We start from the raw sequence: 15,135 nt of genomic DNA, 5'->3' as shown, positions 1-15,135 counted from the left end.
ATCATTGCAAGCAGGCAATGTCTTTGTGCCTCCCCTTTCACCTTAAGCTGAAGGAGAGGAGAATGAGACCCCTCATTTCATTCCATCTGGCCTGTCATACTTGCCATCTCTTATCTTTATCTTTTATTGATTTTATTGTAATTTCTTTGTTTGATTATTGTGAGCTGCCCAAAGTCAGGCAGCATACAAATTTAATAATAATAAAATAAATAATAGAATATTAAGAATCTAAGTGTATTATATAAATATCATTGTACTGAAATAATATATTGTGCCAAAACTGAGAAGATGGAGCAATGGATGGTCTGTACGGCTAGATTTAATAATATGTTAAAAGAATGAGCTAGTTCTATATTAATCCTTTATGGATATATTTTTAGTTTCTACAAATGTCACTCATTTAATTTGTACATTCTTTTAATCTGTATATTCACTCATTTATTCTGTTTATTTATTTATTTGTTTGTTTGTTTGTTTATTAAATTTCTCTCCCCCATCTCCCCCCAATGGGGGACTCTGGGCAGCTCACACAAAGCAGTAAAACAATAAATATATATAAATACATAAAATATAAAAAAATTATACAAAACATTAACAAACAAGGAGAAATTCCAAGAAAATGATGGATCTGGGGCTGAAGACAGCAGGCATCTATGGGGCTAGTCATCCCCACGCTTGATGTATTCCCTCCCCACCCCAGGCCAAGTGGCAGAACCAGGTCTTCAAAGCCCTCCAGAAGGGTATATTCTCTTCTGATTTTATTAACACTGTTATATTTTTGGTTACACTTCATATCTTCTGGTGGTTATATTTCACCAATAAAATGTTTTTTTTTAAAGTTTAATAATAGTAATAATAATTACTGGCTGTGCTCCAGCTCAGGCAAGGGATAAGGGGTAACATAAGGTCATCCCATTCTGCTTCTTCTTGCATCTGATGCCGGACTGCTATAAAATCCACTAACAGCTGGGGGTCTGTGGATTTCAATTAGCTTCCAGGCTAGCTCTGTCCAAGTTATACTATCTTAATTTATTCCATTTGCTAAGGCTGGAGGCTTTCCACATTTCTAAATGCTAGTTTCAGCTTGAGACTATACTGTATTAGGACAATGTCCTGTGACTGCAATGATTAATGAAGGTATGATGCTCACTATTTTACACACCCCTAATATCAAATCTCAGATTTACTCCACATACAACTCTTGGTTCTTAAGTTCACAAACTCTAAATTTGGAAGATAGGCAAATAGAGTGGTACCTCTAGTTACGAACTTAATCCGTTCCGTGACTCTGGTTGCAACTCGAGTTGGTTGCAACTCAAGGTAAATTTTCCCATAAGGTTCAATGTAAATACGGCTAATCCGCCCTCCGAATTTGGTCGCACCCCGAGGTAAATTTCCCCCATAAGGTTCAATGTAAATACGGCTAAACAGTTCTGAAACATATGCATTTTTTTTTTAAACCTCAAAAACCTTCCAAACGCCACAAAACACACCACAAGCCTCACTGAACGTCTCCTTGCTACCGCGATCTCGCCCACAGGAAGCCGCGACCCTGTGGCAGCAGGGAAAATGGTCACGGATCTGGTTCGTAACTCGAGGCGGAGTTCGCAAGTAGAGGTAAATTTTTGGGGCCGGAGCTGGTCGTATCTTGAAAAATTCATAAGGAGGGGTGTTCGTAACTAGAGGTACCACTGTACTGCCAAGATATTTAATCTGATATTAGCAATTCTGTAGTATTATGATTCACCAATTGCAGACACTAGCAAAATACAGCACATCATAGAAACTCAAAACAGCAACACAGAAAAAGTATGCAACATAGTAATGCTTTTATCTTTCATTTTCAAATCAAAGTTTCCTTCAACACATTCTTTCATGCATCTTTAGAACACTGAATGTCCAATTATTTATTTCATAAATAAACTAAGATCTGAATATTTTCTACAGGCATAGCTATGTTTGTTACTTAATAAAGAAACCTGCAATATCTTAAAATCTAACAAATTTATTAATACATAAGATTTCATGGATCATGGTCCTCCTCATCAGATGCACACAGTGTTGCCTTAAGAATCATTACATATACATTGCCATTGCCAGAGGACCAAAAAAGAGAATAATAAAAATAGAGATCAGAAAGAACCTTATAGACACTAGCAAAAATAATATTATTGATAGTCTGTTTTGCTTGTGGACAAACCTGTAATTCATACTGATTGTATATTTAGCTATACACATAGATTAGAGGTAGGGGGTGGGTGAGGACAGAACCCTCACAGCAATCACTGCTTACCAATTAAGTGAGAAAAGGTTATTTGCCATTGATGGCTCTGTCATTAACTACCTGCCACTTCAGCCATTCCCCTCTGCTGATCTCATGAATGTCTTTCTAATATATCAATGATTGCAAAGAAGAAAACTGCAACTCTGGTTTACTTATCTACAAAACAGCCATTTATTAGACAACTCATTATATTCAAAAGAATAGTATTCTCTGGAAATGGCTCTACAGTTGGGTTCTAAAGCTGGGAAAGGTTCAATGAAATGCCATCTATTCTGCAAATGGTAAGGAGGAATTAAGGCATTAAAATATGTGCAGGGTAATGTAAAACAAATAAGAAACTGGAGGGGGCCCAAATCTATACAAAGCTGTAATAAAAGATCATTCCAATGACAAATGGGGAGGTAATTCTTGCTTATTTTCTTACTGAAGACAGTAAAGACCATCAGTGAAGACCATACAGAGTTCTGGTTCAAAGTTCTGATCACATCCTTTTATTGCTAGAGGTTTAGTATCATTTAAAGAAAAAAGCAAACTATTTTTAGAGGCCTATTGACTATGGTATGAGAGAAATAAGAGGGAAGACCTAGAAGATGGACTAGAAGATTGTTCGGTATTTCTGCCTATCCCCTTCCCCCTACATTTCTATGTACTATAACATCTCTCTCACCAGACTTTACTCCATCCATATAATGAAGAGGACATGAATGATAAAATAAGAAAGATGCCACAAGACTCCTTGTTTTGTTTTGAAAAGATCTAATCCCAGACACAAAATGAGTCCAGTTTTCAGCTATATTAGGAAAAACTGTTGAAGAATTGAGACCATGGCAATAGGTTGCCTAAACCAATTTGAATTTTTATCACTATAGCAAAGGTTGGAAGAGCCTAGGGTTTTAAGATAGGTGTTTTGTTTTCTTTCGTTTTATGAAAATCTCTAGATCCTTAGTAACTTGGAAAGACAAAAACGGAATGGAGAAGCAATGGGCTTCTAAGGACATGATCAACGGTGGGATTTTTTGACAATACAACTGAAGGCCATACATAGATTTATTTGTCCTGTACTCTGACCTCAGCTTTCTTGATTTTCACAGTCTGAATTAAGAGGGTAATCTTTTTCTCTATTTTCCTCTACAGTTAAATCACTGATCTGGACATCCTTGCCAATCTACAGCAATTGGCCAAAAATATACCAGTACATTCAAATTTATCTTAGCCTGTTCCTGCACTGGAGAACATGTTCAACAAACTTTAATTGAATTCTTTTAAATTGACTTAGTCCATTAAGCTAAAGCTAAAACTGAAATAGCAGCCTAAGGACACTTATGTTTCTGAATTCAAGGGCATTCAGTACTGAAATTAAAAGTAGCCAGTGCTATATAGAATTCTTGTTCTTCAATATGACACTTGTAATGACTTAATATATGCATACTCTTTTCAATAAATAAGGATTTTGAAAACTAATACTAATAACATAGGGTTGGCAACTTATGGAATAGTATCCCTCCAGAGATTCAGATACCCCTGACCCTGTGAATCTTTTGCAAGGCATGGAAGACCTGGCTGTTTCCCCCAGACATTTGGGTCAGGAGATTTGCTGAGTTCTGTTGTCATTGATGTGTTCTTTTTTTATGAATGGGGCCATTGTTCATCCTTGGGCACTGGGGTTGTGGTTTTTGAGCTTTTAATCCTTGTATGCCTCCCAGAGTCACCCATGTGAGATAGGCAATGATATACATAAATAAAAATAAACCTGCACGCAACCCTAATATCATTTCTTCAGTCTCCAAAAACTCTACACCAAAACACAGCTTCCTAGAGCCCACTCCACATTTTTAAAAACCGAGATGGATTTCACCCATTTTTTAAAAAGACCTGCACTACAACTCTTGGAAACAATGCAATAAACACAGGCTGCCTGGTTGCCTGCTCCCTCAATAAAGGATGCTTGGCAAGACTTTTTTGAGTAACATACACTGTTCATGACATTTCTATCAAAATAAAGATTTCATAGGAATTTAATATTTGGCTTCTACCACCTTAGAACAAATTTAGTATTTCACCCACGAACATACGTATCTTAATCTCTATTTTCCAGTTGACTCAGGGCAATACTAGAACCTTTCATATAATATTTTTACAAAAAGAAAATGCAGGCTCATTAACAAATATTTGGATTAGAAAACCCGGATTTGTGTTTCGAAAACAGTAGTAGTTTCTTGTAATAAAACTGAAAATAGAATCTTAAAAATTCACAGAAATATGAGCTACGGTAGAGAAGAGCCTGTTTTGCCAGAAGAACAAGTAAAACTAGTATTTGTTCAGTTACTACTGAAGCTGCGGCGGTGCCAAACAGGACAGGAAAAGAGAGGGAACAGCGAACATTTACGTTTCACTTCCAATCCAAGTGTCAGTATGGTCTTTTAATAACTTGATAAAACTTCTTCTCTCTGGTGACTGAATTAACCTTGTCAGTAGTTGTGCACTAACTTTAAACATTAAAAAGGTTTGCCAACTGAAAGAGATTATGTATGTTCGATCTTTTTACCTAACAACACGTTTGAGAGATCATTGGAGATCCTTATATCCTTTAAACCCTTAGTATGATAATCAGCTGCCCTCAGATGATATTTCTTTGAGGGGAGATATAGTTCAACTTATCTTCTGAATGCTAATCCTTAGTGCTAGCTGTACAAAATATCCTTGCAAGAAAAGAAATACTGGTGTTGAACATGACGCATCTGTCATGTTTAGTTTCCCATCCACCCACAAGGTCAACCACAAGAGAAAATATACACATCTTGACAAGCAATGAAGAATACATTTGGCAAAACAAAATTCTAGCATAACTTACAGTTGGAGGCTAATAAGGAAGCTGTAACACAAATAGTTTCAACATGGTAGGAAAGTCATATCCATATGAATGTTTATTAGTACAATCAGTCAATTTGTTAAACTGGAATCTTACTCAGACTTTGAATTTTATCTACATTATTACTGCATACAAAATTGTAAGCCGCTACAAAAGACCTGATCTGCCTAAACAACATATTTTCACATTTCTGCATCTTTCTACACTGCAGTAAAATCTAACATAGTGGACAAGACTTTAAAATTATGGACTTTATGCACTGAAATCATATCTTGTTGAAGAGCTATTAAAATATAGTGACTTCTAGTTAGAAAAGATCAGACATATTTTGATGTCTAAAGCAAATAATTTAAATAGCAGCCACTATAGTGGTGAAAAATAGGACAATTTGTTGCTTCTTTTTTTTTAAGGATTTCAAAATTTGCTTTCTGCAGTAAAATTGCCTAAAAGTGCAGCCAACCCTACCATTCTTATATTTTAAACTTCACAACTCATTGGACATTCAATTATTTCCTTGCTTTTTTTTTTTAGTTACAGCATTCAGCTTTTCTTTATAGGCCTAAAAATCTGCTTTTATTTTTTGCTTTCCTTCTTTTTCCTGCAAATATTCAATTATAGGTAGTCCTCGCTTAGCGATTACAATTGGGACTGGCAACTCCATCACTAAGGGAAACATTATGTGAGTGTGATGGAGTTATGACATTACTTCCCATTCAGTCATTAAGCAAGTCCCTGTAGATTATTTAGACATCACATGACCATGACTTGTGATTTTACTGCTGGCTTCTCCATTGACTGTTTGTCAGAAGCTGGTTGTGAAGCATGCAAATGGCAATCACATGACTGTGGGATGCTGCAATGGTTGTAAATGTGATGACTGGTCATAAAATTACTTTTTCAGTGCTGTCGTAACTTTGAACAGTCGCTAAACAGGGCAATCATTAAGCGAGGTCTACCTGTAGTAATCTCATGATCAATCCTATATGACCAATACAACAAGTTTACAAAGTATCTATTATATCTCCAACTGGAATATAACCAGCTACACATCACAGAAAAACAAGAAATAAAAAGGAAAATTAAGCAGAAACAAGCTATGCCAGTACTAGGATAATCCTAAATTTGCCACAATTCTATATATTACTAGGTTTTTTAGAACCTCTTAAGAAAAGACCCTTTATGGAAGATTTGTAATAAAGGATATAAAAAGAGGATATCTCAATAGTCCCTAGATTCTACATACCTAATGACACCATAACCCATTTACCCCACTCTGAACATCCATCGTTACGCATCATCCCCACACTCGTTCTTCCAAAGCAACCAAGAGCTCCAAATACTTATTTCATTCTGCAAGCTGTGTTATATTTCCAACATACTTCTCTCTATAAGCTTTCAGATATATGACCCATCTGACTTCAGTAAACTACGATTTTGTGTCAACTGGATTCTGAGAATATTTTAATTAGCGTTCTCTTTTCTTTTGTAAATTATACTTCTAAAATTTTTGTGGATGTTTTGAGGACTGCTCATTTTGTCCATTTTTTAAAAATCTCTCAGTGCACATTTAAGAGCACAAGGTAGACTGACAATTTGGTGCCACCTTCTGGGGAAATAGAAGAATCAAGTGGATCAACTAATAATGCATTTCTAAAGTCTAGTTTGAAGGACAACTATACTGCAGACATATACTGACAGTTTTAGGGAAGCCCTGCAATCCCACTGTACTATGTTGGATTTGTGCAAAAGACAGAACAATCTGAAACTAGGGAATTCCTAGTCATACGGTAAGTGCGGTGATGGGGAAAGCAATAGTGATCCTGCACTTAACCTATCCATGGTATTACCATGCTAATCTTCTTCCTATTCTTAGTTTAAATATAGATGCTTAGGACTGCATACAGTTTAGTGTACTACAGGTACAAAACAGAAATCAAATAGTAATTGAAATGCACTGTGCGCTGACATGATTCTCCAAGACAGACCTAGTGACCTTCAAGAACTTTTATCTAATTCTTCAAGCTGAGAACATTTCACTCTCCAAACTACAAAACTCACTCATGAGCTGTTTCTTTTAACACCAGACCTGCCATCGCTGCAGAATTTCTACAGGAAAATGAAGCTGCTTTTCCAATTTGTACTGAGATCTGTTTCTAATCGCAGAGTCACCCAGAACAGGCAAGTTCTTAAAGACTGAAGTAGTAACAAAACCTGGATACACACAGTACACACACTATTAGCAATTGAGAAATACCTACCCACCTCTCCCTGGAAGTATGCCATCAAAACCATCAGATGTTGTTATGGCAACAGAAAAGGAATGGTAACTCTGCCCCAGTTTCTATGTCTCTAGACTTATGCAATAAGAACAAGGCACAGATCTGAGCATGGACACTGGTACCTGATGTCACATGAACCCTATAGGAATTTCCATGATCCAAAAACCAATCCTTAGACTTCTGACCACGTATTTGATAAACCCAATATATCCCATTCTTATACATTCATATATTTTAGACTAGGTATCATCTAAAATTTATTGGATCAAGAATTACTAGGACATTCTGCTTTGCCCCTCCAAATTCTACATCAATGTTATTATTTATTGGATTCATATCCACCTTAACTACCTTGTTATCTAGTTATCTTCTAGATAGACAACATAAAAATAAACACCTAAGGAAAATCTAATAAAAGCAGTTACAATCAACTATTAACTTATTCCGATGAACAAGGTCTAGCTGTACGGGAAGACCTTTCTTAACCACGGTAATATCTGCTCTTGAGCACATCTCCTAATGGGAGTACATTCCATAGCATGGAGCAAGACAAGAGAAGACCCTCTTCCATGTGCCCAACAACTAAATTAGGAAATCTTTTAAGATAGCCTCTTTGGCTGACCTTAATGTCAAGACAACTTCAACAATGAGGGAGACAGTTCCTCAAATGGTCAGATAATAAGTTATTTAGGCCTTTAAAGATCAGAACCAAACCTTCTGCGGCTTCCCAGGCTCAGGAAAACTTCAATATTGGTGAAGGGTGCAAATGGGAAAGAGGGAAATCAGGGGTGTACAAAAGGACTTTCTGAATTCCCTAGCTGTGGAGAACACTAAGGAACATCCTGCAAAATGAGTCAGGAATATCTTGCATTCTGTATGCTTTCCAAATGACAACTTCCAAGATTCTTCATAAGAAGACTAGTAATTTAAAAGGCTAAATTAGCATTGACATTGTATTTATTCATGAAAAATGTATGTGTGGAGATGTGTGTATATGTATGTATATATTTATGTATGTAAATATATTTATGTATATAAAACATGAAAACATATATACACCCTAAATATTTTATAAATACGTATGTACTTCAACTTTATACTGATCAGTTTTCAACATATGCTGATGTCTCTATATAAAGGAACAGAAAGACATAAATTTATCTTCTTTAGGTCTTACAGAATAAGCATCTTGCTTTGCCCAGGCTTCAAAATGTCAGATGGCTTCATTTACAACCATTCAGTTATTTTACAAATACTCCAAACCATAAAACAGGCATAATGCAAATAATGTGTTTCAAAAGAAAGACTTACCTTTAAATAAGACCCATAATATTTGGTGACATAAGGACTGTCACACTGACTGAGAACTGTTATTTCTTGTTGTATGTCTTCTATTTCATCTTCAGCTTCTTCAAGATCAATAATTTTTATAGCAACAACTTTCTGTGTTCGGTTGTCAATGCCTTTAAAAACTTCACCAAATGAACCTTTGCCAATCTTCTCCAGTTTTGTAAAGAGTTCTTCTGGATCTGCCTTCAAATTCTGGAAGAAATATTTAAATGAACATAATAAATAAAGCTGATGTTATCAAATACTTTATAGCGAACTCACAGTTCACTATAACTGAGATATGTTAGCAATTTTGAGATCACTGATGCTTCAAGGAGATGCGCAAAGCAATTATTTTAACTCTAACCCTAACTGTACTTTAAAGGTAAGAAATTAAATCTCACATAGACTTTGTGCAAAACTTAAATGGAAGAAATGCCGGAAACAAGAAATGTAAAGGAATCAAAACAATGGACCCATGAAAAATAAACCAGAAGCTGAAGATTTTAACAAAATTAGATTTGGGATTTTTAAAAATTATATAATCATTATATTTGAGGGTTTGCAAAAATGAAGGACTTGAGCAAGCAACCAGGATGTTGGCTAAAAACAAGACAAAACTAAAAGGGGGAGTCAGGGACAATGGTAAAAGGAAGGCAAGGGTGTGATCTTCTATCTTTGCCATTACAATCCTATCTCCCCAATTACTTTGAAGATTGAGCTTTATACTATTCACACTTTGACCTACAAACATTACAGTATAATTTAACTTCTGTTTTCAATAAGCACCTAAAATTACAAGAAAAACGCAGTTTAACACTGTGGAGTCTAACATTAAGTACACTAGTGCTGGCATCAGTCTATCAAGTCAGCCGATTGATCACAGCCAAGTGTAACTTAAACATTCTACAGAATTAACACCATTTTTGAAGTTCAATTAATTAACATTAAAACACCATCCTTATTTGGAAGGGTTACAAATCTTCACAGGTAACAGTTGTATAATGAAATAGTGGAAATCTCTAAATTAGAACAAAGGATTAGGAAGGCAGCTGAAGGAAAAACAACAGGCAATCATCAAAGTGGGACAGACTGCCACTGCCACAGAATTTATCCACTTGACCAGCTACTGAAGATGTATTTTAGCAAGTCTGTTTTTGTTTTCAATACATTTGCATAAGCACAGAGTGAATATATTTGAATTATAAAAATGCCTAGGTAGTTTAACTCTAGTTGAGTTTGGCTGATCTCGAGAAAACCTAAGATTGGGCCAATCCCTGTGGTCTCCATGGGGAAACTAAAAAAAAAAAAAAACCCACTTCCTGGAAGCAGCAATGGCAAATCAAGTTATTATCAAAATAACTACATGACCATGCTCATGAAGTCAGCAAGAGTCAGTTCAAACCAAGAAAGTCTTTTCCTTCTACAGGGGTTCTTAACCTTTTTGTGCCCTGGATCTTTTGGAGAAGAATCTGGAGAAACCTACGCAACCCTTCTCAGGAAAATGTATTTAAATGCATAGATACAGGCTGTATTGCAAAGGAAAATTACGCTTATAACAAATAAGTAATATGGTAATATGTTTCTTTATTAATCCCTTAAAGAAGTAACAAGACAATACCATTTTTGGAACATAACAATTCTAGATAGTTAGTTTTATTGATGTTAATGAACATTTTTGGAGTCTAGAGGCCATAAATTACGTTTTGCTTACATACATTATTGAATGAAAAGTTAAATTTAAGTTAGTTTAGTCAACATAGAGTTTAGTCCATTTTTTTCCCCACCCACATTCACGGAGTCCCTGAAATCTAAGAACTTCTACCTTATAGTATACAGCAGGTTTGCATTACACACTATGCAGAACTTACAATTAATGCTGAGCAAATCACAGCTGGCCAATTAGCAATTGCTTAGAGAGGTGGGTAATTTTGTTTCTGCATACTGATAAAGTCAACCATGACCCAACCTGGGCTGGAGGCACCGTGCACAGGATGAGGAAAAACTAAGTCATCTCCCAGCCCTTAAAGTTCTAATGCACTATGAAGAGGGAACAGCTTAGTACAGTCAGAGGCCTGGCTCACTTTGTGGTTATTTCTAACCTCATTTCTTTGGAGAGTAAATGTCTCGTTAAACATAAGCATCAATCCAGGTTAAGACAACAATCTGTCTCACAGACCATGGAGAAGAATGCCAGAAACTCATCCTGAGAGCCAAAGATTCTCCAATTGGTGGTCTTAGATTAATCTGTGTTAAACACCGAAACAGGCGGTAAGAAAACAAAGGACAACTGAGAATGGGAAACACTGATGAAGCATAAAGGTGATATTGAATTTGTGGCTTTGAGCAATTAGTAAGTAGTTTTATAACCAAACCACATGAAAGCCTATTAACAGCATATGAAGTTTCCATGTTCCATAGGCTTTTTGGTGCTAATCCTAATGCACACAAAAATCTAACATGACAAATATGATTGAGTTGATCATATATACGTGTGTGTGTGTGTGTGTGTGTGTAGATGGGGGGAGGGGATAAAAATATGATATCAAAATCCCAACTTTCTTCTATCTTACGTTTCAAGGCAATATATAGGCAGAACCAGGCCTAGAGTTTCAGCAAAGCTCCTCTATTTTTAACTTTGCTCTCTGATTAATCCTATTTAAAAATACATCCTATTTAAAAATATTAAGAGCCCAATTTAATTAAGCATGGGAGCAGCAACCATACATTGGAAAGTCCCCAGGGGCTCAACAGTTTGTTCTCTTTCCTCAAGACAACAGGAACACAAAATGATTCACATAAGTCCAACAAAAAGATGTTGAAAGGGACACACAGAAAATCAGTAAGTATAGTCTATAAGCCCATTCATTTTGAAAAATAAAAGTATGATTCTAGGCAAGGGGTATGCAGCATTTGAAAGAGGTGCTTCCCAGAGAACTTTAGAACAAAGCAAGCATCTCTCTTTGACACATTAAAGCAGCTACATCTTTTGCAAAGCTTACCTGTCCTCAGCCATCTCAGTGTGTGCGTGCATGAGGAACACTTCACTTTGCTGGTAGTCCCAGCAACTGTTGCCTGCAAATGCACACACAGGCAACTGGGGATGGATAACAATAAATTTAAAGATTAAGACTGTAATAAAATAACTGATGTATATTCTTTCAACAGGCAAGTCTCTTTATGAATACCAGTAACTTCTGATATTTTAGCTTTACCAAGAGTTGCACAGAATCCTAGGGATGTGTTGCTGAAACAGCAACAAAGCTAAAAATATACAGAGAAATGTTCAGCCCATAGAGGAAGAGGTAAATGGGTAAAAAGGATGCAGATACACCTATCACACTGATTTTGCCCTTTTTCTGTCTCCTGAAACGTGAGAAATTATGCTGTGAAAATTCACTTAAATGAAGCGGGGGAGGCAAACACAGTCTGTCTCCTCCAGTTTCATTGTAAGCTCTTTGTGCTTGATTTTATTGTACTGACTGTTAACTGCATGGGCTGGTTTCACTGGGAGCCTCTGAAGTATATAATTTTGATAAATAAGTAAACAGTGCTGCCTTAACCAGTTTGATGCCCCCTTCCAGGTATATTCAGCCATAGTTTCTATCATCCTCAGGCACATGGCCAATACTGGTAATTACAACAGGAGTTACATTACAACACACCTGGAAAACATCTGAGAATGACTACATAGCAAATTGCTTCAGATGAATAACAGGGAAGCTTTTCCAAAAGTTTTAATTGTAAGGACTTTTCCTCTTAATTTAATTAACATGAGTAGAAATGCAAGAAAAAAAATTTGTAGGCTAGGAACTTTTGAAGAACTGGTTATTTTTAAAAGATATTCAAAGCCCTGTTAAAAATAAAATATAGAGTATATTGATAAAGAATAAAGACAACAAATTAAAAATATTAAAAAATATAAGGACTTACTATAGGCAGACTATAGTATCCACAAATGGAATAATATTGAAAACTCTTTGAAAAACAACTCAAAAGAATATGGAGATACAAGGTGCTATATACACAATTTATTATGCTGTGGAGGGTAGAAGACTATCAGATAACCTATATGTAATTTTCTGATACAAGTTGACTGATCCAATGGGAACATGGTGACTTTAAGTGGTTTTTTCCCCATTTAAAAAAGGATATTTAAATATAGCTATATTTAGATAATATTGCACTGCATTTGTCAATGTTTTAAATCCCTTTTCACTGTATGTTTGGATATGCTAAACTATGAATTACAATCTACATTTTTATCAAGTAAAAATGTCCTACTTTTACCATTTACAACTGGACACTGGAAAGCGGGAGTCCCCCCAGGATCTCACTCTCACCAACAATTATACCTACATTTCAAACCATGTAACTATACCCTGTTGAATCCAGGTGACCACACAGAGATCCAACACTGTCCACAGAGGCTCCCGGAGACTAATCATATACACATCAGCTAGGTAAGAGCAATTTAAGTATGCATAATTTATTTTGGCCCAACTTGGTTCATGCTTTCAGATTCCTTGCCCAATTTGGAAAAAAAAAGTGGAATTCCTTTTTTTGTTCTTGCTCCCTCTTTCGTGCCAGCCTGATTTGCATTGCACACAACGCTGTAAGAGGTACATGTGCATATCACATACATGCAACCCTTGATTATCAGAGCCCTCCTGTACAGGTTATTGGAGGAGGCAGCACAAAATGAGAAATAACCACAAGATGGGAGAAAACAGAGAATGTGGAGCCTTCATAAGTTCTAGTTCTTAGTCAAACACTGATAGGATCTCTCTTCAGGGTCTGATTAATGTCTTTAAAAGAGATGAAGATGATGACCTTTGAGAAGAGCTATAAGAAAGATCTCAGCAGAGGATCTGGATAGATACTGATCTTGAGGTCAATGAAATCTGGTGATATTCTGGGTAAGACAGAGAAGGAGAATCTGTTAATTGAGGAAAAGCTTAGCATCCCTTTAACTGATGGCTCACAGCTCTCCTCCCACCTCCATCTTTGATCAAGTGAATGGAAGATGAGGACTTGTCTTCCTCTACAACCACATTTCAGAGCTCTGGAATTCACAGGGCCTCCTAAAATGCAAAAGTCATTTAGGGTTTGAGATATCAGGCCCACCGAGTCCTAGAATTCAAAATAAAAAGGTATCCTGGAAGTATACTACAGAGTTTTTCTAACCACAGCTTCCCTATTGGCCAAGCAATCTCTCAAATGTATATGCACGGTCCAACTACCACTTGTAAAAAATAGCCATAAAAGTGGAAAAGTCTGAAATGATCCTCTTCATTAGTGATTTTCCTTAACATGTAAATTTTAAACTCCCCCCCCCCACCCCATTACCTCAGGAATGCCATCCCCATGCTGCCTTCCTACATTTTGATTTTGCTAACCAACACCTAAATAATAAAAAGAGCGACTGGAGATACAAATCGTTTGAGAGAGAGAGAGATGGATCCCCAAATAACATCTGCGGTGTCCTCTACAAGTCAGCTCCAAATGAGAACCTGGGCACGTACACAAATGAGCAGCGCAGGACGCCCTGAAGGTCAACCCTTCTTCTTAATTACAGTGGATCGAGGGGTGCCTGCAAAGGTGGTCTATTTTTTGCCAGCCCCACTTGCGGAACACGGATCCATCCACGGGCAACTTATTTCGCAAGAGAGAAGGCAAGCGGGGTAACCCGCTCTCTTCGCCCTCCCTCGTTGCCAGGGGCGCAGATGGAAGAGCGGCTGCACCATCACGCCCACGCCTCCCTCGCCCCCTCCCCGCACACGGATGCGCCCCGCAGATGCCCCCGCCCGCCTCCCGACGACCCCGGCCCTCTCCCCGCCTGCCGCCGGCGCCCCTTCCAGCCCCCCCGGAGCGGGGAACCTCGTGCCAGACCCCCACCAGATACCTGCAGGGGACCCCACACCCGAACCACCTTCTCCCGCCAGGACCGCCAGAGCAGCTGCAAGCCCCGGCGGGGGAAAAGAGAAGGCCGGGGAGGGGGGCTGCTTGCTCACCTGCATCCCCGGCAGGCCAGGCTGCTGGACAGGGGAGTGAGCCATGATGACGGAAGCGGCAGAAGCAGCGCTGCTCTTCTTCCTCCTCCTCCTCCTCCTCCTCCTCCTCTCGCGTCCCCTCCCCCTTCCCCTTCCAGCAGCTCCAGGCAGGACCCGAAGGATTCACATCAGCCTCCGCTCCGCACAGCAGCCCTCGCTCTCCCCTCAGGCCCCCCCACCAGAAAGAACCACGGACGGAGTACGGAAGGAACGTGCGAACGGAGGCTGGTTGGTTGGTTGGCTGCTGGGCTGCGTGCGCGCGCGCACAACAGCCGAGTGGGAGAAGGCGGGGCCATGGCGGCCCCGCCTCCTGGGCGAACT

At 38.0% G+C, this 15,135-nt stretch overlaps 1 protein-coding gene across 1 annotated transcript in view; it reads right to left on the bottom strand.

Annotated features, from left to right (window-relative positions):
* Positions 1-15,055, bottom strand: part of STK24 (serine/threonine kinase 24) — a 33,194-nt gene extending 18,139 nt beyond the window's left edge. Inside the window, exons 1-2 of the mRNA XM_007421299.3 lie at positions 14,776-15,055; positions 8,744-8,974 (exon numbers count right to left, since the gene is read on the bottom strand). Coding sequence (XP_007421361.1) covers positions 8,744-8,974; positions 14,776-14,820 — 276 coding nt within the window. The 5' untranslated portion in view covers positions 14,821-15,055. The remainder of the gene's footprint in view (positions 1-8,743; positions 8,975-14,775) is intronic.
* Positions 15,056-15,135: the final 80 nt, after the last annotated feature.

Source organism: Python bivittatus, unplaced genomic scaffold, assembly GCF_059951505.1.
Source record: "Python bivittatus isolate LINGU-HERP-01145 unplaced genomic scaffold, Pbiv_v1 ctg000060_np1212, whole genome shotgun sequence".
Taxonomy (NCBI): Eukaryota; Metazoa; Chordata; class Lepidosauria; order Squamata; family Pythonidae; genus Python; species Python bivittatus.
Note: the sequence above shows the minus strand (reverse complement) of the source record. Positions and strands in the feature narration are given on the sequence as shown.